This window comes from Carcharodon carcharias, chromosome 20 (assembly GCF_017639515.1).
Source record: "Carcharodon carcharias isolate sCarCar2 chromosome 20, sCarCar2.pri, whole genome shotgun sequence".
In the NCBI taxonomy this organism is placed as follows: Eukaryota; Metazoa; Chordata; class Chondrichthyes; order Lamniformes; family Lamnidae; genus Carcharodon; species Carcharodon carcharias.
This window is the reverse complement of record NC_054486.1, coordinates 60,480,329-60,506,237: the sequence shown is the minus strand read 5'-3', so window position 1 is coordinate 60,506,237 and position 25,909 is coordinate 60,480,329. Positions and strand designations below refer to the sequence as shown.

General features: G+C 42.9%; 1 protein-coding gene across 2 annotated transcripts in view; it reads right to left on the bottom strand.

Annotated features, from left to right (window-relative positions):
- Positions 1-13,168: 13,168 nt before the first annotated feature.
- slc35f4 (solute carrier family 35 member F4) overlaps positions 13,169-25,909 on the bottom strand; it is a 253,416-nt gene continuing 240,675 nt past the window's right edge. For both annotated transcript variants that reach the window (XM_041215000.1, XM_041215001.1), the window contains 2 exons: positions 18,371-18,460; positions 13,169-13,410 (listed from right to left, as the gene is read on the bottom strand). In XM_041215000.1, coding sequence (XP_041070934.1) covers positions 13,169-13,410; positions 18,371-18,460 — 332 coding nt within the window. The remainder of the gene's footprint in view (positions 13,411-18,370; positions 18,461-25,909) is intronic.

Sequence of the window (25,909 nt, the reverse complement as noted above, 5' to 3'; positions counted from 1 at the left end):
GTATAGTGAATACACGGCTGGGGTTGGGACTGGAAGAAAGGGTGGGGACGGAGGGACAGGCAGGGGTGGAGGGTCCTAGATGGGTGTTGGTGTCGATGAGTTGTTGGAGCTTGCGTTCCTTCAACTGAAATTCCACCCCTCATGTTTCGAACCCACCCAGGATTACAGGTATCTCCGGGACATAAAACGTTTCTCGGACTGCTGTTCCCGTCACATTCTGAAATCCACTCTCAGTGCCATGCGCCGCCATATGAACACACTCGACCTCTCCCTCCAGCAGCACCGCCGTACCCTTTTTCAAAGCTGCGCGTGCCCCCAGTTTCATTTTATCCTTCGGCTCATCCGACGCCTCAACAAGAAACTTTTTCTCTTTCTCTCAAGTGCTAAGGAACGCAAGCTCCAACAACTCGTCTACACCAACACCCATCTAGGACCCTCCACCCCTGCCTGTCCCTCCGTCCCCACCCTTTCTTCCAGTCCCAACCCCAGCCGTGTATTCACTATACCCCCTGACCTTCCCCTCTCCGATGCTGAACGTTCAGTGCTCAGCAAAGGACCTAGTTTCATACCCTTACGTCCTCACCTCAATGAATTTCGGGCTCAGCATGATACTGAACTCTTCTTCCGCCGTCTTCGTCTCCGGGCTCACTTCTTTGGCCAGGAGTCCTCTCCCAGTTCAACGGATCCTTTTACCCATCTCCAATATTCTCCCTCCACCTGGACCCCTCCCTCTGGATTCTTACCTTCTCTCGATCTTTTCATTGAGAACTGTCAGCGCGACATTAGTCGTCTCAATTTCTCTGCTCCTCTCACCCATTCTAACCTGTCTCTCTCTGAACTTACTGCACTCCATTCTCTCAGGTCCAACCCTGACATTGTCATCAAACCCACTGACAAGGGTGGTGCTGTTGTTGTCTGGCGCACTGACCTCTACCTCGCGGAGGCTGAGGGTCAACTCGCAGACACTTCCTCCTACCTCTCCCTGGACCATGACCCCACCACTGAACATCAAGCCACTGTTTCCAGGACTGTCACTGACCTCATCTCCTCTGGGGATCTCCCTCCCACAGCTTCCAATCTGATAGTCGCCCAACCTCGGACGGCCCGCTTCTATCTCCTACCCAAAATCCACAAACAGAACTGCCCCGGTAGACCGATCGTCTCAGCTTGCTCCTGCCCCACAGAACTCATTTCTCATTATCTTGACTCCCTTCTCTCTCCCCTTGTCCAGTCCCTTCCCACCTACATCCGTGATTCCTCTGACACCTTACGTCACATCAACAATTTCCAGTTCCCTGGCCCCTACCGCTTCCTCTTCACCATGGACGTCCAATCCCTCTACACCTCCATCCCCCACGAGGATGGTCTGAGGGCCCTTAGCTTCTTCCTCGAACAGAGGCCCGAACAATCCCCATCCACCACTACTCTCCTCCATCTGGCTGAACTTGTTCTCACGCTGAACAATTTCTCCTTCAACTCCTCTCACTTCCTCCAAATAAAAGGTGTGGCTATGGGTACCCGCATGGGCCCCAGCTATGCCTGTCTCTTTATGGGGTATGTGGAACATTCCTTGTTGCAGTCCTACTCCGGCCCCCTTCCACAACTCTTTCTCTGGTACATCGATGATTACTTCGGTGCCGCTTCATGCTCTCGTCAGGACTTGGAAAAATTTATTAATTTTGCTTCCAATCTCCACCCCTCCATTATTTTCACGTGGTCCATCTCTAACACTTCCCTTCCCTTCCTTGACCTCTCTGTCTCAATCTCTGGTGATAGACTGTCCACCAATATCCATTACAAACCCACCGACTCCCACAGCTATCTCGACTACAGCTCCTCACACCCCGCTTCCTGTAAGGACTCCATCCCATTCTCTCAGTTCCTTCGCCTCCGTCGCATCTGTTCCGATGATGCTACATTCAAAAACAGTTCCTCTGACATGTCCTCCTTCTTCCTTAACCGAGGTTTTCCACCCACGGTCGTTGACAGGGCCCTCAACCGTGTCCGGCCCATCTCCTGCGCATCCGCCCTCACGCCTTCTCCTCCCTCCCAGAAACATGATAGGGTCCCCCTTGTCCTCACTTATCACCCCACCAGCCTCCGCATTCAAAGGATCATCCTCCGCCATTTCCGCCAACTCCAGCATGATGCCACCACCAAACATATCTTCCCTTCACCCCACTTATTGGCATTCCATAGGGATCGCTCCCTCCAGGACACCCTGGTCCACTCCTCCATCACCCCCTACTCCTCAACCCCCTCCTATGGCACAAACCCATGCCCACGCAAAAGATGCAACACCTGCCCCTTCACTTCCTCTCTCCTCACCGTCCAAGGACCCAAACACTCCTTTCAAGTGAAGCAGCATTTCACTTGCATTTCCCCCAACTTAGTCTACTGCATTCGTTGCTCCCAATGTGGTCTCCTCTACATTGGAGAGACCAAACATAAACTGGGCGACCGCTTTGCAGAACACCTGCGGTCTGTCCGCAAGAATGACCCAAATTCCCTGTCGCTTGCCATTTTAACACTCCACCCTGCTCTCTTGCCCACATGTCTGTCCTTGGCTTGCTGCATTGTTCCAGTGAAGCCCAACGCAAACTGGAGGAACAACACCTCATCTTCCGACTAGGGATTTTACAGCCTTCCGGACTGAATATTGAATTCAACAACTTTAGGTCGTGAGCTCCCTCCCCCATCCCCACCCCCTTTCTGTTTCCCCCTTCCTTTTTTTTTCCAATAAATTATAAAGATTTTCCTTAGCACCTATTTCCATTATAAAAAAAACCCCACTAGAGCTATACCTTGAGTGCCCTACCATCCATTCTTAATTAGCACATTTGTTTAGATAATATCACCAAGTTTAACTTTAACACCTATGTGTTCTATTGTACTATTGTCGTTGACATCTTTTGATGATCTGCTTCTATCACTGCTTGTTTGTCCCTACAACCACACCACCCCCCCCACCTCTCTGTCTCTCTATCTCTCCGCCCCCCACACACACACCTTAAACCAGCTTATATTTCAGCTCTTTCCTGGACTCGAACTCAAGTTCTGTCGAAGGGTCATGAGGACTCGAAACGTCAACTCTTTTCTTCTCCGCCGATACTGCCAGACCTGCTGAGTTTTTCCAGGTAATTCTGTTTTTGTTTTATATCTTTCGAAGGCTCAGTATCAAAAACAGAATGTAATACTTCAGCTGGGGTCTGACTAAAGTTCTAAAGAACTGACACCTGACTTCCCAAACTTTGAATTTTAACCCTGTTTGAGATAAAGGCCAACATTCTATTTGTCCTTTTAATTACTTTTTGTATCTATGCGGCAGCTTTTAGTGATTTGTGCACAAGGACATCTAAATCTCTTTGCTCCCCTACGATTCTAGATTCTAACCATTAAGCAAATGTTCCAAATTATGTTTCTTGGATCCAGAGTAAATGACTTCACACTTCCCCATATTTAACTCAGTCTGTCCCTGTCTATTTGTAAATTCTGATCCCATCTATACAACTTGCTGCACCACCTAACTTAGTGTAACCTTTAAATATGGATACACAACTCTTTATTCTTTCATAGAATTCATTAATATATATACACACAGTGACCTAATCTTGAGTTTCTTGTATATTTTCTGCATAGAGACAACTGCAAACAGTCCAGGAAAACCAGAGGAACATAGGAAATAGGAGCAGAAGTGGGCCATTTGGCCCCTCCAGCCTGCTTCGCCATTCAATCAGATCTTCTACCTCAACACCATTTTCCCACATCATACCTATACCCCTTGATGTCTTTTCTAACTAGAAATCTTGAACTAGAAGTCTTGAATGACTTCAATGACTGAGCTTCAACAGCCCTCTGAGGTAGAGAGTTCAAAAGATTCACCACTTTCTGAGTGAAGAAATTCTCCCCATCTCAGTCCTAAATGGCTTAACCTTTATTCTAAGACTGTGTCCCCTGGTTCTAGATCTCCAGCCAGGGGAAACATCCTCCCTGTATCCACCCTGTCGAGCTTTGTAAGAATTTTGTATGTTTCAATGAGATTGCCTCTCATTCTTCTAAATTCTAGACAGTATAGACCCAGTCTCCTCAATTTCTCCTCATAGGAAATTACGTACTTCTATTTATACACTTAACCTTTAATCCAAGATTAGGAAAAATATTTATTATAGTAGCAAGCCACTCTTTCACTTTCCAGCCATTCTTATTTGTCAGTCTTATTGCTTGTCCAGTTACTTTTTGTCTCTGTTTGTATTTGATACCTTTTTTTTCTACATACCTACTTTCACTCTGGTAGAATGAGGCACTATCTCAGGTAATGCCTCAATCCTTCCTCTTTCTATACTTTGTTTTTCTCAATTGTTGTTTTCCCTTCTGAATTCTTGAATGCAGCCTCCTCCAGTCCAATCATGAGGCGGCATGAATTTTGTGACTTTCTGAGAATGATCTTGGGATTTTATGAAGCTATATAGAAACTCAGAAACCATCAGAATAGTTTGTTCATATACAGAAAGACCAATAAAAGCTTTGAAAAAGATCTTAAATCTGAATGGTAGTGATGATAATAATTCTTCAATTTATCCATTAATTAGAAATGCTGGAAATAAAATGGGATCTAAAATTCATGGAATGAAGGGGGGGCATTGGACTAGTAGTGAGGGGATAGCTTGAATTTTGCATGAGCCTTGGATCCAGCAGAGTTCCACCCTTTTCACCCCTAGTTCTTTTGAAGATATGAGCAGAAGAGAAGTAACTAAACATATGCAGTGTAGTAGTGGGAAATATGACATAAAATATATTTCCCTCAAGTACACCTTTTGTGATGCTGATTATCAGAGTTGCATGTCTGTGGAAAAGGACAAGGAACAATCCTGAGTAAGAATAATTAACTGGGGGAAAATCATCTTCAATGGGGTGAGAACGCATCTGCCTCAGATCAATTGGAATTAAAGATTGACAGGCACAACTGTAACTGAACAATGGGCTGCCTTTAAAGAGATAATTTGGGTACAGTCAAGGTACGTTCCCACTAAGGAGAAAGGTAGGGCAAACAAATCCAGAACTCCCTGCGTGATGAAAAAGATGGAGATTAAGATGAAGAAGAAAAGGTGTGCTTATGACAGACGTCAGGTGGATAATGCAATTGAGAACCAGGGTTGGATTTTTGTCCCCTCATGGAGGCAGGAAACGGCTCACAAAATGCAAATTATAATTTTTTTTTGCAGGAGAAGCAATTTTTCTGCATCTTCCAGACCCTGCGCCGATTTTGTGTGGTTATTTCACGGGTTAGAAAAGCCTTGCATATGCACGTCTTCCAAGGTTGGGGCCTCCGTTATGAGGACTATGGGAAAATTGCATTTCCCCCCCAACAGGCTACTGCGTTGGTGAGGGTTTTGGACGACCCAAAAAAACTGCTTTGGAGGATTCCTGACCACTGCAAAGTCAGGAACATTCTGACAAGTGTTAAATGTTTTAACACCTTCAAATATGATCATTAGATGCTGTATTGTAATGTAGAAGTACTTTTAATGCAGTGATTCATCACTGGGCTCTGTTATGCAAAGGTAAGTTGATCATTACATTGACCAAAATTGTACAAATGTTGACATGCATTATAATAAGCTTCCCAATGGAGAAAGCACCAAAATGCATTCATAGCTGCAGAAAAATGTGCTGGGAAACTCTCCAGATGTGTTTTGGACTGAGATTTAAATAGCCAGTCATCTTTTACTTTGAAAAGAATGGCCCTGCTGTTGAAAGTTAAAACAACTAAGCACTGCTCCCCTCCATTGATAGACAGGGAATCTGCTTTGAAATGGAAATGTAACACCATCTGTTTGTTCAATTTTCAAAATTCAATTTCAGAGTCTTGTAGCTGCCATCTAATATTTTGACAGCTGTAGCAATTATAAAGGCTTGGCTGAGTTCCAAAAGCTTCTGGAGTACTTAGTTCAGCAGGTGGCCTATTGACACAGCTAGTCATGAGAATGATTGACAGTTTAAAGAAGTTGTAATAATATAATCTACACGAGGTGGTTTCTGACTATATGGCTGTTTGTTTATGTAATTTAATGGCCATTTAAGGGAATAAACTTTTTTCTATAGAAATAGAGTTTCTTTTTGCAGTATCAATGACAGAGGCTTGAATGAGTGTTTAATTAGATTGTTACAGGTTTAATATTTTCATACCTGCATTGCTATTGCATGGCTCCATACTGGGTGAAATGCTACGGGCAATACATGGTGGGCATGGAGGGGACATGGTGTGGCATGGGGATCTGAGGGGTCATAGAGGAGCCTAGGGGATCTGAGGGAGCATAAGAAATCTGAGGGGCATAGAAGTGGCATTGGGAAATATGAGAGGGCATGGAGGGGGCATGAGATAGCATGGGAATATGGGCATGCAGGGAGCATGGGGTTGTTGGGGGTGTTGGGTGAGCCTTTGAAGCAGCACACCAACACACCCAGGCTCCTCCTGTGCTCCATCATGGCTCACAAATCACATTGTGAACCCAAACCCTGTGTGAAAAGATGAAAATCCTAGGCAAAGTAAGTCATGAGTAGGGTGTGCATTTTGAACATCAAGAAAGGGCCTGACTCACATTTTGCAACAAAGACATGAGAATCTGGCCCCCAGGCTCTATATAAAAGGTTGAGAGGGGAATTGAAACAACAAATAAGGAAATCAAAGAGAGTATGAGAAAACACGGGAGGCTAATATTAAGAGGAACATAAAAGCCTTCTAATGGTATATAAATAGCAAAAGGGTGGTAAAAAGTGGAATGGGGCCAATTATGGACCAAAAAAAGATCTACACGTGGAGGCAGGTGGCATAGCTGGGGTATTACATGAATACTTTGTATCTGTCTTTACCAAGAATGAAGATGCTGCCCAGCTCATGGTGAGAGAGGAGATAGTTCAGACACCTGGAGATTAAATATTAAAAAGGAAGAGGTACTGGATAGACTGGATGTACTTAAGGTTGATAAGGCACCAGGACTTGATGTGATGCACCCAAGGGAACTGAAGAAAGTGACAGTGGAAATTGCAGAGGCATTGGCCATCATTTTCCAATCTTCCTTAGACTCAGGGAAGGTGCCAGAGGACTGGAGAATTGCAAATGTTACACCATTGTTCAAAAAAAAATGTAAAGATAAGCCCAGCAACTACAGGCCAGTCAGTTTAACTTCGCTGAAGGAGAAGCTTTTAGAAATGATAATTTGGGTCAAAAGTAACAGTCACTTGGGCAAATGTGGGTTAATTGAGGTAAAGCCAGCACGGATTTGTTAAGGGCAAATTGTGTTTAACTAGCTTGCTTGTTTTTTTTTTATGAAGTAACTGAGAGGGTTGATGAGGGTAATGCAGCTGATGTGTTGTACATAGACTTCAAAAAGGCACCTGATAAAGTGCTGTACAACAGACTTATGAGCAAAGCTAGAGCTCATGGAATAAAAGGGACAGTAGCAACATGGATACAAAATTGATAAAGTGACAGGAAAGAGAGAGTAGTGGTGAACAGTTGTTTTTTGGACTGGAGGAACGTTCATAGTGGAATTCCTCACGTGACAGTGTTAAGGGACCCTGCTCTTCCTGCCCTATATTAATGACCTAGACCTTGCTGTACAGGGCACAATTTCAATATTTGTGAATGACATGAAACTTGGAAGTATTGTGCACTGTGAGGAGGATAGCGTAGAACTTCAAGAGGTAATAGGCTGGTGGAATGGGTGCAAGTGGCTGATGAAATTTAATATGGAGAAATGTGAAGTGATTCATTTCGGTGGGAAGAACATGGGGAGACAATGTAAAAATAAAGGGTACAATTCTAAAAGAGGTGCAGGAGTAGAAGGACCTGGATGTACATAAGCACAAATCGCTGAAGGTGGCTGAACAGGCTGAGAGAGAGGTTAATAAAGCATATGGCATCCTGCGCTTTATAAATAGGGGCATTAGAGTACAAAAGCAAGGAAGTATAACATACTGATTTGGCCTCAGCTGCAGTATTGCATTCAATTCTGGGCAACACACTTAGGATGGAAGTGTAGACATTAGAGAGGGTGCAGAAAAGATTCACAATATTGGTTCCAGGGTTGGGGAACTTTAGTTATGTAGATAGATTGGAGAAGTTGGGACTGTTCTTCTTGGAGATAGATTGAAAGATATATGGATATCTAGGTATATTGAAAAATCATCATGGTGACATGTGCTGAATTATGATGATTTTACTAATAAAGCATGGAGTCATAGTTATGGACAGTCATTAAAATTTTAAAAAGTATAAAATAATAAAAGAAATATACAATTATGATTATTTAGGCATGCAAAATAACTACAAAATGTTACAAAATGCAAGTGTCATTAATTTACAGAATAGAAATGAAAGGTCTACTACGCTCTGCATTTTGTATCAAAGTCCATATTTCATATGTTGTCAGATTGAGTTCATTAAATTCTTAATCATTTACATATTAATTATGAGTTCTATAAAGTAGGGGATTGAGCTGCCTTGTAGTCTATTCATTTCATACCTTATTTCTGTCATGGGGTCTTTTCTCTTAATTCCATTGGACATTGACTTTCATGTGATTGTGGCATGAGACAGTGGGAATGGGAGATGGGATTCAAGAGTTTTCTAGTGAAGGACAGTCAGAGCTTTTTTCACCTTTCAGCAAGGGAACACATTTCCAGTTATTTGATTGTATCAGAGTAACTTTGATATGCATTACCTCAGATCAGTTTCAATGCTCGTTTCTGGTTGCTTTCGAGCTTATTCACATGCTCTTTGGTAAGTCTACAGGTGCTGCATTTTCAACAATGGGTCTTACATAACTATAAAGCACAGTGAATCAGTCAGTTTGAGATATACTTTCTGATGCTTGAGAAGACATAACAAGTGAAGAACAGCAGAGAGTGACTAAAGGTTTAATCAGGAGAAAGAAATTAGAGTATGAGAAGAAGCTAGCTAGAAATGTAAAAATGAATAGCAAGAGTTTCTACAGGTATTTAAACAGGAAAAGAGTAAGTAAAGTGAATGTTGATCCTCTAGAGACTGAGAATGGGGAGTTAATAGTAGATAATAAGGAAACGGTGGATGAAATGAACAACTATTTTGCTTCTGTCTTCTGTAGAGGATACAAAAAAAATCCAGTAATAGCTGTAAATCAGGAGGTGGAAGGGACAGGGGATCTTGGTGAAATTACAAGCACTAGAGAAGTAATACCAAGCAAACTGATGGAGCTGCAGGCTGACAAGTCTCCAGGTCCAGATACACTTCGTCCTAGGGTCTTAAAAGAGGTGGCTAATGAGGTAGTGGATGCATTGCTGTTAATTTTCCAAAATTCTCTAGATTCTGGAAAAGTTCCATCAAACTGGAAAATAGCAAATATAACCCTTCTATTCAAGAAGAGAGGGAGGCAGAAAACAGGGAAGTATAGGCCAGTTAGCTTGACGTCTGTCATGGGGAGGGTGTTAGAGTCGATCATTAATGAGGTTATAGCTGAGCACTTTGAAAAACTCAAGGTAATTGGGAAGAGTCAGCATGGTTTTATGAAAGGGAAATCATGTTTAACCAATTTATTAGTGTTCTTTGAAGGAGTAACATGTACTGTGGATAGAGGAGAGCCTGTAGACATGCTGTACTTGGATTTCCAGAAAACATTTGATAAGATGTCACATCAAAGATTATTGCAGAAAATAAAAGCTCATGGGATAGGGGTAACATAATAACATGGATAGAAGATTGGCTGGCTGGCAGAAAACAGAGAGTTTGCGTAAATGGGTCTTTGTTTGACTGGCAGGACGTGAAGAGTGGAGTCCCACAGGGGCCTGTGCTGGGGCCTCAACTTTTTACAATTTACATCAATGACTTAGATGAGGGGAGCAAAGGCATGGTAGCTAAATTTGCAGATGACACAAAGGTAGGTAGGAAAATAGGTTGTGAAGAAGACATAAGGAGTTTGCAGATGGATATAGATAAGTTGAATGAGTGGGCAAAAATCTGGCAGATGAAAGATAATGTGGGAAAGTGTGAAGTTGTTCACTTTGGCAGGAATAATAAAAAAGCAGAGTAGTACTTAAACAGAGGACGACTGCAGAATTCCGAGGTGCCGGGGATCTAGGTGTTCTCGTGCATGAATCACAAAAAGTTGGTATGTAGGGACAGCATGTGATCAAGGAGGCTAACGGAATGCTATCCTTTATTATGAGAGGAATTGAACATAAAAGTATGGATGTTATGCTTCAGTTATACAGGGCAGTGGTGAGACCGCATCTCAAATACTTAGTGCAGTTTTGGTCTCCTTATTTAAAGAAGGATGTAAATGCATTGGAGACGGTTCAGAGGAGGTTTACTAGAATGATACTAGGAATGAGTTGTTTGTCTTATAAGGATAAGTTGGACAGACTGGGCTCTTTTCCACTGGAGTTTACAAGAGTGAGGGATGACTTGATTGAAGTATATAAGATCCTGAATGGTCTTGACAAGGTGGATGTGGAAAGGATGTTTCCTCTTGTGGGTGAGTCCAGAACTAGGGGGAGCTGTTTTAAAATTAGGAGTCGCCCTTTTAGTACAGAGGAGAATTTTTTTCTCTCAGAGGGTTGTGCAGCTTTGGAATTCTCTGCCTCAGTAAGCAGAGGAGGCGGGGTCACTGAATATTTTTAAGGCAGAGGTAGTTAGATTCTTGTTAGGCAAGGGAATCGAAAGTTATCAGGGTAGATGGGACGTGGAAATCGAAATATGAACAGGTCAGCCATGATCTTGTTAGTGGCGGAGCAGGCTCGAGGGGCTGAATGGCCTACTTTTGCTCCTATTTCTATATGTGTATGTTCGAAGGCTTCCATTTATCTTACTTTGTCTTCCAGTTATCTTAAAAATAATCAGAGGACACTGATTTATTTTAATGACTGTCCAGTAAAGCACAAAATAATAAAAACATTGCACAATTATGATCCCACCAGTGGAAACAGTTTCTCCATATCTACTCTATCAAAACCACAGTGAAATAGAAATTCAGGATCATAGTGGCCTTCACAGGCAGGGTTACCCGTACCCTGATTGCAGCCATTTTTGCTTACAGCAAAAGAGAAGGTTGAGAGGAGATTTGACAGAGGCATTCAAAACCATGGAGGGTTCTGGACAAAGTAGATAGGAAGAAACTGTTCCCGTTGGTGGAAGGATCGAGAATTAAACGACACAGATTTAATGTAATTGGCAAAAGAAGCAATGGCAATATGAGCAGAAACTTTGTTGTGCAGCGGGTGGTTAGGGTCTGGAATACACTGCCTTAGAATATAGTGGAGGCATTCAAAACTAAGTGTGATTATTATCTGAAAAAGGAAAATGAACAGCTACAAGGAAAAGGCAGGGGAGTGGCACTAGGTGAATTGCTTCTGCAGGGGGCAAGCATGGACATGACAGGCTGAATGGTTACAGCACAGAAGGAGGCAATTCTATTATTCTATGAATCCATTTCCTGACATTGAGTGTTACTACAGCTGTGGGAATAGGGAATATTAAAAAATTTGAAGGCTCTTTTCAGCTATGTAGAACAACCAATTATCTGTCTAAAATTGGCAGAAGAAATATATGTATTTATAGAACTTGGTAATTCAGCCAATCATGCCTATGCCGACTTTTTGAAAAAGCTTTTTAATTAGCTCCTCTCCCTTGCTTTTTCATCATAGTCCAACAACTCTTTCATTTTCAGAAATACATGCACTTCCCTTTAGAAAGTTACTATTGAATCCATTTCTACCACCCTTTTAGGCCATGTATTTATGATCATAACAAGTAGCTGAGTAACAGAAATTCTCCTTGTTTTCCCATCCCCCACCTTCCTCCAAGGATGCTTATTATCTTAAATCAGTGTCCTCTGATTACTGATTCTCTCATCAGTGGAAACAGTTTCTGCAGATCTACTTTTCTCAAAACCAACGTGGATCATAGCGGCTGTCACGGGAAGGGCTACCCTGTGACTGGTTTGGGGCTCCAGATTTGCCTGCAAAGTGACAGAGCTTGGTCACAGCCTCCTCACTGAAGCAGGAGAGGGGGGAGGGGTGGGTTATGAGTAGTGGAGTTGTAGCTGGTGCACAGATGAACAGAGATTAACTGAGCTGATAGTTAGAAGCCTTACCTTGACAATCCATAGAAGGTCATCACACTTCTTTTACCATTGCAGCCAGGTCCTAGGGGCTAATCTCCTGAGTTATCTCTTCCCATTGCCAATGCATTTGTTGTCTGGAATATTCTCTGTCCCCTGAGGAGTATAGGATCTCCCTCCCCTTGACAACTGCTTGAACAAGGACCTCCCATGTTGCATGTGAGAATCTGCCAGTCTTCCAGTTATGTCATAAAAACAAAAAAACTGCGGATGCTGGAAATCCAAAACAAAAACAGAATTACCTGGAAAAACTCAGCAGGTCTGGCAGCATCGGCGGAGAAGAAAAGAGTTTTTTCTTTTCTTTTCTTCTCCGCCGATGCTGCCAGACCTGCTGAGTTTTTCCAGGTAATTCTGTTTTTGTTTCCAGTTATGTCATCCAGTTTCAAGTACGTCCTGCTACCTTTGGTACAATACATCTCCCCTTTAAGGAGGTGCAGGCTACCTTTAAGTGGCGTCAGTGAATTCTGATTTCCTGCCCACAGTCCCACAAACAGTCACACTGCCAATAAGCAGCATGGGCAGCACTGACTATGTGCCAGTCTCATTATAATGAACTGCCAGCACAAATCTCCCATGCATTAACTGCAGCACTTAAACAGTATTCAAATAAGTCCTAGTATGACCTATACATGACAAAACAGGACACTTTTACATGTGCTCTATAGGTATTTTATTTTGATTGTGTTAGAATACAATTGAATGCAGTAACGACAATCAAAAAGAAAAAATGCTCTTTTTAACCAAAGAATTGTATCATTAAATAAATAATAGAAAACCCAATGCAAGGACCTTTACAAAACTTTATTAGACATTAACACCCATTCCCATGTAACTTTATAAAGTTTGAATTGCAATAATGTATTCTTTATAATTTATTAACTATTATACTTATATTGCATACCATAGATCTTTGCTTCAAAAAGTAATACTGTCATAATAGCATACTAAGTCTCACAAAACTAAATTATATTCACAGAATATACATCTTCGTGCATTTAAAAACTTAGCTGCTTTTAAGCTAAAGGAATTGAAACTGTTCCATTTGCCCTGCTTCTGCTTCGGGTGTGGACACTGGACTCTGTGGTGTCTTCTGTTTGTTCTTCATTTTTCTTCTCTTTTAATCTGTTTATAAACCTTAAAGTTATTTCATCCCATTCTTCAGGAAGAAGCATGAGCAGGAAGCCGATGCATATGATACTAGTTGCAGTCAACCTCACCATACTGAATATTACCTCATGTTTCATAAGGTCGACAGCTGTGTAAAAAAGGTATCATTCAATTAAAATGTTTCTGTACAATTTATTAGTGATGTTGCAAATTGAATGTAGTCTAACCTTGTATAGTTGTGGAAACCAAACACAATTTAATAGTTATTCAGAAATTACTCAAAATGAGTCCTTGAATTATCCTGTTGTTTCCTTCTGTATGTTTCATGCTTAAAAATGTTGCATTTCACATCTGGATTTTTGAGTATGCCATCTGAACATGACTCAGTCTAAGAAATCGGAACTTGGGTTTTACATACCCCCACCAGGCATGTTTTCCCACCACCTTCCCGCCCACCACCGAACTCACCCCCATAACACGGCAGGTAGGTGGGCGCCATTTAAATAAATAATGAGCTTGTTAACCAGCCAGTTGACTCCAATAATACACTGCCCATGCCATAATACAGTTGGCTTGGTCAGTCGGCCGGGAATGGGTAAAGTTGAAGCGCATGGAATAAAAGGGACAGTGGCAACAAGGGTACAAACTTAGCTGAGTGATAGGAAACAAAGAATAATCTCCTCAAATAACTTACAAGCAGAGGCCACTGAAAGTTATTTGGTTAAGGAACTCTGGCTGTTTTCTTTTCTCTACCTTAACAGCTCTTCTTCGGACTGGAGGAAGGTATTCAGTGAGGTTCTTCAGCGGTCAGTACGGGGACCACTACTTTTCTTGATAAATATCTTAATGACCTCAGAAGATGACAGGGCACTCTACTTAAAATATTAACTTGTTTTTTTTCCACAGCTGCTGCCTGACCTGCTGAGTTTTCTCAACATTTTTTGTTTTTATTTCAGATTTCCAGTATCCACAGTATTTTACTTTTGTATGGGATCCTGGGCTTAATGAATAGAGGCATAGAGTACAAAAGCAAGGAAGTCATGGTGAAGTATTATTTGCAATTCTAGACACTGCACTTTAGGAAGAATGTGAAGGATGTAGATGGGAGTACACAAAAAAAATTGATGAGGATGGTTACTGGAATGGGGGAATTTGAGTTTTTGGTCAGATTGGAGAAGCTGGTGTTATTCTCAGAAAGGGTTGAAAGGGGGTTTGATAGAAGTGTTCAAAATCATGAAGGTCTAGACAAAGCAGCTAGGAAGAAACTGTTCCCATTGGCAGAATGGTCAAAAACCAGAGGACACCGATGTAAGGTGAAAGACAAAAGAACCAGTGGTGACCTGAGGAAAAAGCTTCTAATGCAGAGTGTGGTTAGGATCTGGAATGCACTGCCTGAGAATGCGGTGGAGGCAGATTCAATCATGGCTTTAAAAGCGAATTGGATAAGTACCTGAAGACAGCAAAATTGCAGGGCTAGGGAGTGGAATGAGCTGATTTGCTATTGAAGAGAGCCAGAACAGACATGATGGGCCAAATGGCCTCCTTCTGTGTTGTAACTTTTATGATTCTAAACATAAATGCTGAGATCATTTTTAAATTGAATGAATTGAGGCAAACAGATTAGCATAGCTTTCACAATGGGTATTACAGTTAAGGAAAAGTCAGTACGATGCCTGAAGTAGCAATTAAAGGAGAGATTTTTACTTCAGTGGTTGTGCTGGTGTGCTACTGGGAAAGAGAATGGCAAATTCACTGCCCTAACAATGCACCAGGACTGTGAAGCTCTGCATCTTGTCAGGAACATATCTTGTTATTTCTGTTGGACTGCTGTAAAGGACATACCTTTGTATTTCTGTTGGACTATGGATTTAAAACTACAAAGGCTGCAGTTTGAAAGACATTTCTAATGGAACAGGATGAGATATATATACAATGTTGCAGTCCTGGAACAGAGTGTGCCATGAAAGAGAGGATGGTGCTGGAAAGGAGCGTGACAACAGCATTTTAATTGGCTCCTGACCAGATGATCAGGTTTTGTGTGAGAGCAGATCAGCAGAATAGCTCCTAGCCTGAAAGGAATGCATCCTAAAACCGCTTTCTCCTGTGTGTGGAAGATTCCAGTAATTCCACAATAATAGCTAGCTGGCTTTTTCTCCTCATATCTCTACAACTTGCTCTCTCTTTGAAAACCCCTGTCAAGAGGCAAAGGGGAAAATCACTGTTAGAATCATTGAAAGGCAAGTACTCAACCAGTGAACTAAAGACTGAAAGGGCTGTAAGACCATCTTGTGTCATCAATAGGAACTGAAAGGAATTTGGAAGACATTGAAGAAAATCAACCCATCGAACCATCTTCCGATTAGGCACTTTACAGCCTTCCGGACTTAACATAGAGTTCAACAACTTCAGACCATGAACTCTCTCCTCTATCTACACCCCTTTTTAATCCCTCTTTCAAAATTCATTTTTAATTTTTATCCACTTATTTTTATTCAGTTTTATCCATTTATTCATTGGTTTATCCCCCTTTTTACCCCCCTTATCCCATTTTCGATCCCTTATTCCCCCCAGCACTGCCCCTCCCCCCACCCCAACCCCACAAGGGCCATCTGTTACTTGTGCATGTTGTTCTTTTCATAGTGCTTACCCTTGTCCTGCTAGTATCACATTCTGTGTTCTTACCTTAATGCCAGTATCAGCACCTTTGTTAGCCTTTAACACTACCATTAACAATCCCTTTGTCCTTTTGTTCATGACATTTTTGTCAATCTCTCCTTTGCCCCCACCTATTGCTGGCCTTCTATCCAGCTTCACCTGCTCCACTCCCCTTTAAACAGGATAAATTTCATCACATTTCTACTTCTCTGTAGCTCTGAAGGAGGGTCATACGGACTCAAAACGGCAACTCTGTTTCCCTCTCCACAGGTGAGGTCAGACCTGCTAAGCTTATACAGCATTTTCTGTTTTTGTTGTCATCAAATCCTGTACTCGGAATTGATGCTATTGAACTGTTTTATCCCACCCTTAAAATCCACGCTTTTTTGTGTGTCTTTTGTGTTTGTATGTGTATGTGTATATGGTTTTAAGAAGGGGTAGAGTTTAGGTTATAGTGTTAGAAATTAGCCGTTCATAGTTCTTTCTTTTGCCACTGGTTAACGACAGCTTGTTCAATAAACAGTTATTTACTTATTAAGTTTGCAAGCCTGGTGCTCATATTCTGTTAACCTAACTGTTAAACAGTTAGGCAGAATTGGGGCGATTTGGTAGTTTGATCAAACTTTTCACATTTGTTGCAGCTCAGGGAACAGTGGGGCTTAATATTACAGCACAATATCCCCAGTGAGTCGTGACAATCTCCTGATTAGCCAATGATAATAATGCAAGGAGCTCACGTTGCAGACACATACAAAAGTGAGCAAACATCATGCAACAAAGGTCAGAGTCTCCTTCCTCTTCTATATTTTCCATGATTTGCCGCAGAAATGTCTTATCACCACTAAAGGCTGATTTAAGGAAATAGATTTTCAGATTCACACTTGGTGTGCCTCACAAATCATGTTTAAATGCATTGGGGCTGAATGTGATGCATTATGTTTTAGGTTTGCTTTAGTTGCATTTTTTTTTTGGTGTATATCTTTTGGCCATTTTGTTGTTCAGCTGTGGACAGCTGAGCTCACCCAACCTCCGCAAAAAACTTTCAAAGCAGAGGCCACTGACAGTTATTTTCTGGCTGTTTTCTTTTCTCTTTGCTAACCCAGAGTAATTAATGTCATTTGTAATAGCCTTACTTTTTTGCTGGCTGAGATCCTAATTAACAATCATGGTTAATATCAACAGATAAATAGCAACCATTTGTTTGATCTGAACTGTGGAACTGTACCCAGGCAAAGAGTAATGGCTTTAGCAAGGATAAGGGGCGGGGGAGCATAGTTTGTGAAGAAAAAAATAAGTAGACTAGCGTATAAAATATAGTAAAACTGGATGGTATTAATGGCAATTTTCATCCAGAATTGGTTGTATCTGTTACAAGTGGATTAGGCAACTGGATATAAAATTGTGAAAGTCTCACAAGAATAGTAACTAGTAAGAACTTCACAATTTTCAACATATTTTTGTCCAAGGGAATGATACACCGATGATGTAAAAGACCAAGCAACATTGCAACTGCAAAATGGAAAAGCCCAGCAAACTGCATAACTCAAGAGGGAACCTATGCACATTAAACCGGGGCTATCTTACTCAATGGAATGAAAACAGGTTGGCTCTATAAAAGGATAAGTGATTCACTCTTCAAGATTACCATCCAAACAGTGAAGGCAAAATTCAATGGCCAGAATCTTACGCTGTCGTGCAGGCATGCGCCTAACCTGGAATCATGTCAAATTGCACGAGAAGATGTTGGGCACACATCCCAACGTCATCGTGCTCACATACAACCTTACAGTCATCAGAAGCGCGCCCGCCAACAATTAAGCAGGCAATTAAGCCCATTTAGCAGCCACTTGTCAATGAATTTACATGGCCCGTCCACTTTTGCATTTGGCAGATGGGTCAAATGGCCAGGCAGCCTTCACATTTTCACTGAAAACTACATCCAAGGCAGGACAAAATGTCCAGGGTTGAATAAAACAAAATAAGATGTTGGAGGGATGATCTGCTATGTAATCTGCTGCCAGGTGCTTGAATTTACAATATTGTCACAGTTTGCAGCAATTTATTGAGCTCATTGCATTTTTAAATTACTGCAGCTCGCTGAGGCAGCAGCCATCAGCCTTTAGGGAGCGCAAACCCACACCTTCCCTTCTCTCGACATCCGCCCTCTTCCTGCACCCCACCCGCACCCCTCCACCAGCAGTGTTGAGCCTTTCTCAGCATGCATTTCACGCTGGCCGTAAATTGGCCAGTCAGTGTGAAATTGCGTTTGGGGGCCAATCACAGGCAGAAGCGCATTTTGCTCGCATGCGCCTAATGAATGTAAGATTCTGGCCAATACTATTGTTTTATCACAAGTGTAATTTTTTTTAACCAAGAGGATAGGCAAAACATTTGATACTTTTGCTCAACAGTGAAAGAACAGGAGAGCAGTGCACAGTGAGGAAAAACATTACCTGCATTTCCAGGGACACTCAGTACAGTTCCAATTGAAATGAGTATAGGATAAGTTAATACAACACCGACATTCACAAGAACATTGAAGGCTGTACAAAGAAAGAAAATGAGACAGGTATTTAAATTCTGATAAATTATTCCATCATTTTCACTCTTAGGGAGATATCAGACAGTTACTTTGTTCACTAAATAAACAACAACTTGGCTTTGGAAACTGATGTGAATTTGTGTTTCAATGGGTATGGATTTCAACCAAACAAACCCAAGTGCAAAAATAAGACTACTGAGTGTCAAAATTTATCTTCACGAAGAATATAATTAGTTCATGCCTAAACCCAGTATCAGCAATGGGAACAGCAGCAATGGATAACTGGAGTCCTGCCCAAGCCAATAATAATGCCTTCTGTTGCAACTTGTGTGAACTCTATTCTCTCAGTCAAAACATTCTTAATAAAATTCAGATCTTAGTTAAAACACATTGGCCTATATTTCCTAATGAGAATAACAATAAGGCTATCGGCACAGCCATTATAAAGAGTAAATCAGACAGCAACTTTCAGTGACTACATAAAAGTGGACATCAGGAAGTCCTGTTCAAGCTTCCCTGCTCCTCCACAAACTTTGTTCAAACAGTCTCTCGCCAAGAGACTCAGCATTGAAACACATGAGGGATGTGATGTTGTGGTACTTACCGACTAGCTACCCACTAAACACATTAGAAAGTTAAGGCTTGTCCATTCAAGTGTAAATTAATTTTTAAGGGTGTATTACCGTCACTGGGTCAAAATCCTGGAATTGTCTCCGTAACAGCACTGTGGAAGTACCTACACCACATGGACTGCAGCGGTTCAAGAAGGCAGCTCACCACCATCTTCTCAAAGGCAATTAGGGATTGGCAATAAATGCCAGCTTAGCCAATGAAGCCCACATACCCTGGATGAATTAAAAAATTACTGACAACCTCTCTGGCATTAATATTTACCTTTAAAAATGTAGTGTCTCATTCCTTCAGATTTTAATTATTGTTGGAAGCATTCGGAATGAGAAGATTGTGATGTTAGCCAGTGTCTAACGTGGTTTTGACACCTGAACTGCCATTTTAGACTTTGTGGGTTCTTTCCCTCTTAAACACACATGAGGGAATCCCCACTGGTGCTATTTAAAGGGACCACAATTCAACTTACTGGTGAGGTGCTTTTGACTTTCCTTTGCTGCTGCAGATTTAGTTGAAGGCGCTGTGTATTGAGTTGATGGAGGAGCTCACAAAATTCTTTCAGTCAAGTAGGAGTGGCGTTGTTCCTTAGCAAGGAGTGGTATGGATTCGAAAGGCCTCTATACAGGAAACCTGTTTGCAATTATGGCAGCTATAGTTGCTGTTTCTTTTGGATTGCAGCATGTTTTGCAGATGGAGCAGAGACGAGTGACTGTTTGCAGTGGGAGGAGGGGGCAGGCTGTCAACAGAAGGTCAGACCCACATACTGTCTTCGAAGACCATTTCTCCCAATTCCCCTCAGACAGCCATAGTGTCTGCAGTGTCTATACTTCACCAAGGAGATGGTCACTGTCCCAACAACCACCACCCCCTTCTCCCACCAACACCCCCCACCTTAAACCAGCTTATATTTCACCCCTCTCCTATTTTTACTTAGTTCTGTTGAAGGATCATGGGGACTTGAAACATTAATTGTGCTCTTCTCCACCGATGCTGCCAGACCTGCTGAGTTTTTCTAGGTATTTCTGTTTCTGGTCACTGAACTGTGATGCTTCCTCAATCCAGGCCTGCAGCCACAGAGTAGCATAAGAATGAAGCACAAGGACAGTGCTACCTATGGCCCTCAAGGTAACTGTGACCCTCAAATTCTATGTCTCAGAACTTTTCCAGGCTAGAGCTAGCAACATCGCAAACATCACAGAGTTTTTTGTGCATTGCTGTATCACCGAGGTCCTTTATGCAATGAAAGGGGCCTTTGACAATACAAGGCTAAGTAGGAATGCAAGCTGTGAGGAGGACACAAAGAGGCTGCAAGGCGATATAGACAGGTTAAGTGAGTGGGCAACAAAGCGGCAGATATAATGTGAAGAAGTGTGAAGTTGTTCACTTTGGTAATAGGAATAGAAACACAGATTTTTTTTTAAAAGGTGTGAAACTTGTAAATGCTATTGTTCAGGGGGACTTGGGAGTGCTCGTACGAGGAACACAGGAAGTTAGCAATGAGGTACAGAAAGCAATTAGGAGGGCAAATTACATATTGGTTTTTATTGCAAGGGGATTGTAGTACAAGAATAAAGAAGTCTTGCTACAGTTGGACAGGATGAGATCATACCTGGAACACTGACTGCAGTTTTGGTCTCCATATTTAAGGGAGGATATACTTACATTGGAGGCATTACAGCAAAGGTTCACTAGATTGGTCCCTGGGATAAAAATGTTGTCCAATGATGAGAGGTTGAGTAAATTGGGCCTATGTCTGGAGTTTAGAAGAACGAGAGGTGATCTTATTGAAACATATAAGATTCTAAAGGGGCTTGATAGGGTAGACACCAAGAGATTGTTTCTGCTGGCTGAGGAATCTAGAACACAGAGACACAGTGTCAGGATAAGGGGCCGATCATTTAGGATTGATTTGAAGAGAAATTTCTTCACTCAAATGATTGTGAATCCTTGGAATTCTGTACCACAGAGGACTGTGGATTCTCCATTGTTGGATATATTTAAGGTTGAGATAGACAGATTTTGGTCTCTTAGGGAATCAAGGGATATGCGGAGCAGGCAGAGAAGTGGAATTGAAGCAGAAGATCAGCCAATTCATATTGAACGGTTGAGCAGGCTCATCAGGTTGCATGGTATACTCCTGCTCCTATTTATCTATTTAAGCAGAGAGAAACAGGAGGAGTGGGCACATGGATTTACTCAGATAGCGGGCCCCCAGTAGTGTAAGGAGCCATCAGTTGCTCTGCAGGCTCCATCTCAATATCTCAATCACTGCAAAGGGTGTGCAAACGTGTGTGTGTGTGTTTGGGGGAGGGGGGTGAGACAGGAAGAAAGGAAGAGAGAAATAGACAGATGATAGTTTACTGATAATGTCACTGGACTAGTAATCCAGAGGGCCAGGCTAATGCTTTGGGGGCATGGGTTCAAGTACCACCACAGCAGCTGGTGGAATTTAAATTAAATTAATAAAGCTGGAGCATAAAGCTAGTCTCTGACATGGTGACCATGACAGCTAGCATTAATTGTTGTAAAAACCCATCTGGTTCACTAATGCCCTTTAGGTAAGGAAATCTGTCATTTTTACCTGGCCTAGCCTAAATGTGATTCCAGGCCCACAGCTATGTGGTTGACTCTTAAATGGCCTAGCAGGCCACTCAGTTCAAGGAATGGGCCACAAAAGTTGACCTTACCAGTGATGCCCATATCCCATGAAAGGATAGAAGCTTCATGGTGTGTAAGCGCAGGCCTATCTGTTGACGAATTCTTGCTATCCTGGCAGCAATTCTGATGATTTTATCCTGTGCCAGTCAGTCATTCCCAACATCTTTGAGCCACCAGCGGGTGGCCACATGGCAACAAGGGCTAGCTACTGCACACGTGGTTAATGAGTGACCCAAGGCCTGAGCACACGTGGATAGATCTCCTTCAATGACAGCGATCCTGTGCCAGGAAGGTTGTGGAACAGACCACTGGTATCCTCAAGCAATGGTTACACTGCCTTGGCCATACAGGACTCACCAGAGTATGTCTTGTGGTTCGTGGTCGTCTGCTGCATCTTCCACAATCTGGCAATATTGAGGGCAGCCTTCGCCACCAGAGTTTTGGTGACCACCTCAGGAGGAGGAGGAAGTGAAGGTGGAAGGGAGGAGGCATACAGGGTATATACTCTGGATTGACTGTCATGAACTTCTGTCAGACTCTTGTGAAAAAACTTTACCTGTGAAAAAAGTTCCAAATTACAGTTGCTCCACGCTTCTGGAACTTTCCATCCTTCTGTTATAAACCATCACAGTGTCCTCAGTCAAAATCCTGAAATAAAACATACCTCAAACCAACCATCCCATACCAGCTTTATTCCACTTCTAATAATCCATAGGCCAGAATTTTACATCTTGTGGGTGGGCACGAGCCTGACCCAAATGGACTTGAAATAGCGCAAGATGACGTCGGGCAAGCATCCCAACATCATCCCGCAAGCGAGCAATCTTCAGGTCGGCGGGTGCATGCGGGTGTCGGAGCCATGCCTGCCTCATCCAAGGGTGGGATAAAAAGGGTCTGCAGCATTGCCATTATGAGTAGTGAGGAGTTTAGGAGATAGTTGCTGCTGGCTGCTTATTTGAACTTGACAGTTCCATCTCTGTTCTGAGCTTCAGTCTTAGCATTTCCAGGTTTCATTTCAGGACTCATTGGTGTCTCCAAGGCCCCCCAAGAATTTTGACCATCTGGACCCATCCAGGCACCAGGAAATCTTCTGTTACCCTGGTAATGGGGATTGTGCTCTCCACTGGTAGCACCTCCTCTGAGGAGGAATAGAGGGCCAGAAGGGAGGGGAGGCCAAATGTCCCAATTCAGCTTCCAGGAGGGACCTGTAGGAGGAGAGGTGCAGGCACATGGGGCGTAGGGCCAGATGGTAGTCCAAGGCAGAAGGGACCGCAGAAGATGCCACTATCCTGTTGCCAGGGTTTACAGGCAGCAATGCACCTACCTCAACACATGCGAGGTGCAATGCCAAAGGAGGCTCTACCTCTCCAGACAGACTGTGACCTCCATTTGTCAGATAATTGGGCCTGAGATCAGCTCCGACTGTGTAGGTGGATGCCTCATGCCAGTAGCTCTGAAGGTCACAGTGGCCCTCAACTTCTCTGCCTCCGGCTTTTTCCAGGAGTCAGTGGGGAATCTGTGTGGAGTCTCCCAATTAGCTGCCCACAGCTGCGTCAAGCTGGTGACTGATGCTCTGTTCAGGTGGATAATGACATTTATTCATTTCTGTACAGATGAGGCCAGCCAGCTAAGCGAGCCAGCGACTGTTGGGTTGTCAACAGCACACATGTGGCCATCAAGGTGCCAGCAGGTCAGCGGATTTCTTCGTCAACAGGAAGGGATTCCACTCAATGAACATCGAGATAGTGTGTGACTACAAGAAGCAGATTCTGCAAGTCTGTGCAAGGTACCCTGGCAGCGCCCATGACACTTACATCCTCAGACATTCACAGGCACCGAGGTTCTTCACTGCTCCAGCCCGACTGGATGGATGGCTGCTAGGTAACATGGGCTATCCATTGAAAAGGTGGCTTATGACTGTTAGGAAATAGAGATAGTTTAAGTAAGTTATATTGGTAGTTGTAGGTGTTAGGAATGAGTTTTAGCTTTAAAGTTTAAATTTGATTTGTATTTCTGTATCCATGTGTTAATAAAGGTCTAATTGAGTTTTAGTTTCACTTTAAAAAGGTGCATGCATTTCTAATGAGGTTTTTTACAACTGTTGCAGCTAGGTTAAACAAACAAGAGTAGAAGAATTGGGCTGTTGCCTAGCCACAGGGATCTAGAGAGGCAGGCCCCTCCCACAGACACACACAGAAAAGCTAAAAACAACAGTTTGTTTTGGAAGCTGTTGGAGTTCAGCTGGTATTGAAGATAGCTGCCAGAGAAGCAGACTAGAAGAGGCAGATAGCCAGATCCAAGCTAAAGTTGGTTGAACGTAGCTGCCGGAGAGAGACTGGAGCAAGAGGGACAGATAGCCAGTCCCAAGGTAAGAAAAAACCCCAAAAATCCAGAGGGATGGAACAGGGGAAAGTCCCAAGCAGACCTTCTAGTCAAAGAAAAGACAGGAACCTGAAAAAGGTCCTAATAAATGAAGTTAAGAGTGAGGAGCAGAGAGAGAAAGGCTCCAAGCTTCAGATTTAAAGAGACAAAAGCTGCCTAAAGCAGATTTAAAACAAGAACAGCTTGCAAGAATGTCCAATGAGATGGCTGAAGGTCTATAACTCTTTGCTATGGGCATGTGAAGCAGTGGTACTGTTGACAGCTGAGTCGGTGAGAGAGAGTGTGTGGAAGACAGCTTGAATGCATGTGGTGAGCCAGGGAAGAGGAACATCGGAAGAAGAGTTCAAAACCCTGGAAGTGAACCCTGGTGGAAGGCATCGGAGAGAAAGCACCAGTTTGGGAGAAGGTTCCAAGGCGAGGTCTTTGAGAGTGGAGATTGGAAACCCTTGTGTGAAGGACAGAATTTTGAAGGACAGGTTGGCTCACAGTGTGACAAGCGTCTGGTGGGGAGCTGAGGAGAGATCCATAGTATCTCATTGAGGTGACATCTGTCACTTGGTTTCAGTGTGTGATGTGTCTGACCACAGGGTGCCTATTGGTTTACATGAACTGTGTATTTACCGTGAACATTAAAGGATAAGGTAGCTTTTGCAACTTGTATTATCCTTACAAACCTGTATATATCTGTAAAGGTATAGTTGTGGGTAAAGGAGTATTGTAATAAAGTTCAACTTTAGTTTAATAAATGTTAAATTATTAGCTGACTCCTGTGACTCTGTTCAGTAGCCACTCTCCACGTATCTAAACAAAAAAATTAAAAGTTAGGGTCCATCAAACTGGGTTCCACCCTGGGATCGGTCTTGTACAGGGGTAATCTCAGCTGGGATCATAACAATGACACCTCTCCGCTACCCAAGAACAGAGACAGAGCATCATTATAATATGAGTCATGCCTCCACAAGGGCAGTGATAGAGAGGACCATTGGTCTTCTAAAACTGCGTTTCTGATGTCTGGACCATTCAGGGTAAGCACTACATTACCCTCCAGGGCGGGTGTCACTTATGGGGTTGCATGCTGCAGTCTCCACAATCTGGCACTGGCAAGGTGGTGGTTAGGGGTCCCACTGGAGGAACAGAATCTTAAGGCTGTTCCACAGGCCACAGAGGATGAATCCAGTGGTGGGTCAGAAAAGGAGCCCAGTGAGGAGAATGGTGAGGACGTGGAGGCAGACCTTTGGATCCTTCAGGGAGGCAGGGGCACCAGGGAAGCCTTCATCCAACGCTCCTTCAGCTAGGCTGCTAAAGATCCTCTTACACCTCATGCCAGGTGTGCCGTCTCCATCCCGGATGACTGAAATGACCCTTTCCTTTGAACCCAAAGTCCACTCAGTGCCTGAGCAATAAAGTTTAGAGCCACTCACGTCCAGCATGAGATACTGGCCTGCCCTGCAGCTACAAAACAAGTGAAGCATACTCAGCCCATTAAGCCAAAAGCAAAATTTATATCATGTTGGCACTCACATTGAATGAACATAACAAAAACGGTGTTAATGGTCATCACCAGTAAACATATTAACAAAACATGGCAGAACAGAAGATCACCCATGAACAGTCCCACTTGTGTTCATGGTGCCTTAAACTTACGTTTTGCGAGTGCTGCATCTTGTTGCCCCATACCCTATTCCCGCCCACCTCTCTAGCAGCTGCATTAGAGGCAGCCTGCTGAGTCTCCTCTCTTGTTGGCCATACTGACCATGGCGGTCGTCCGCTGGCCAGTGGAGCC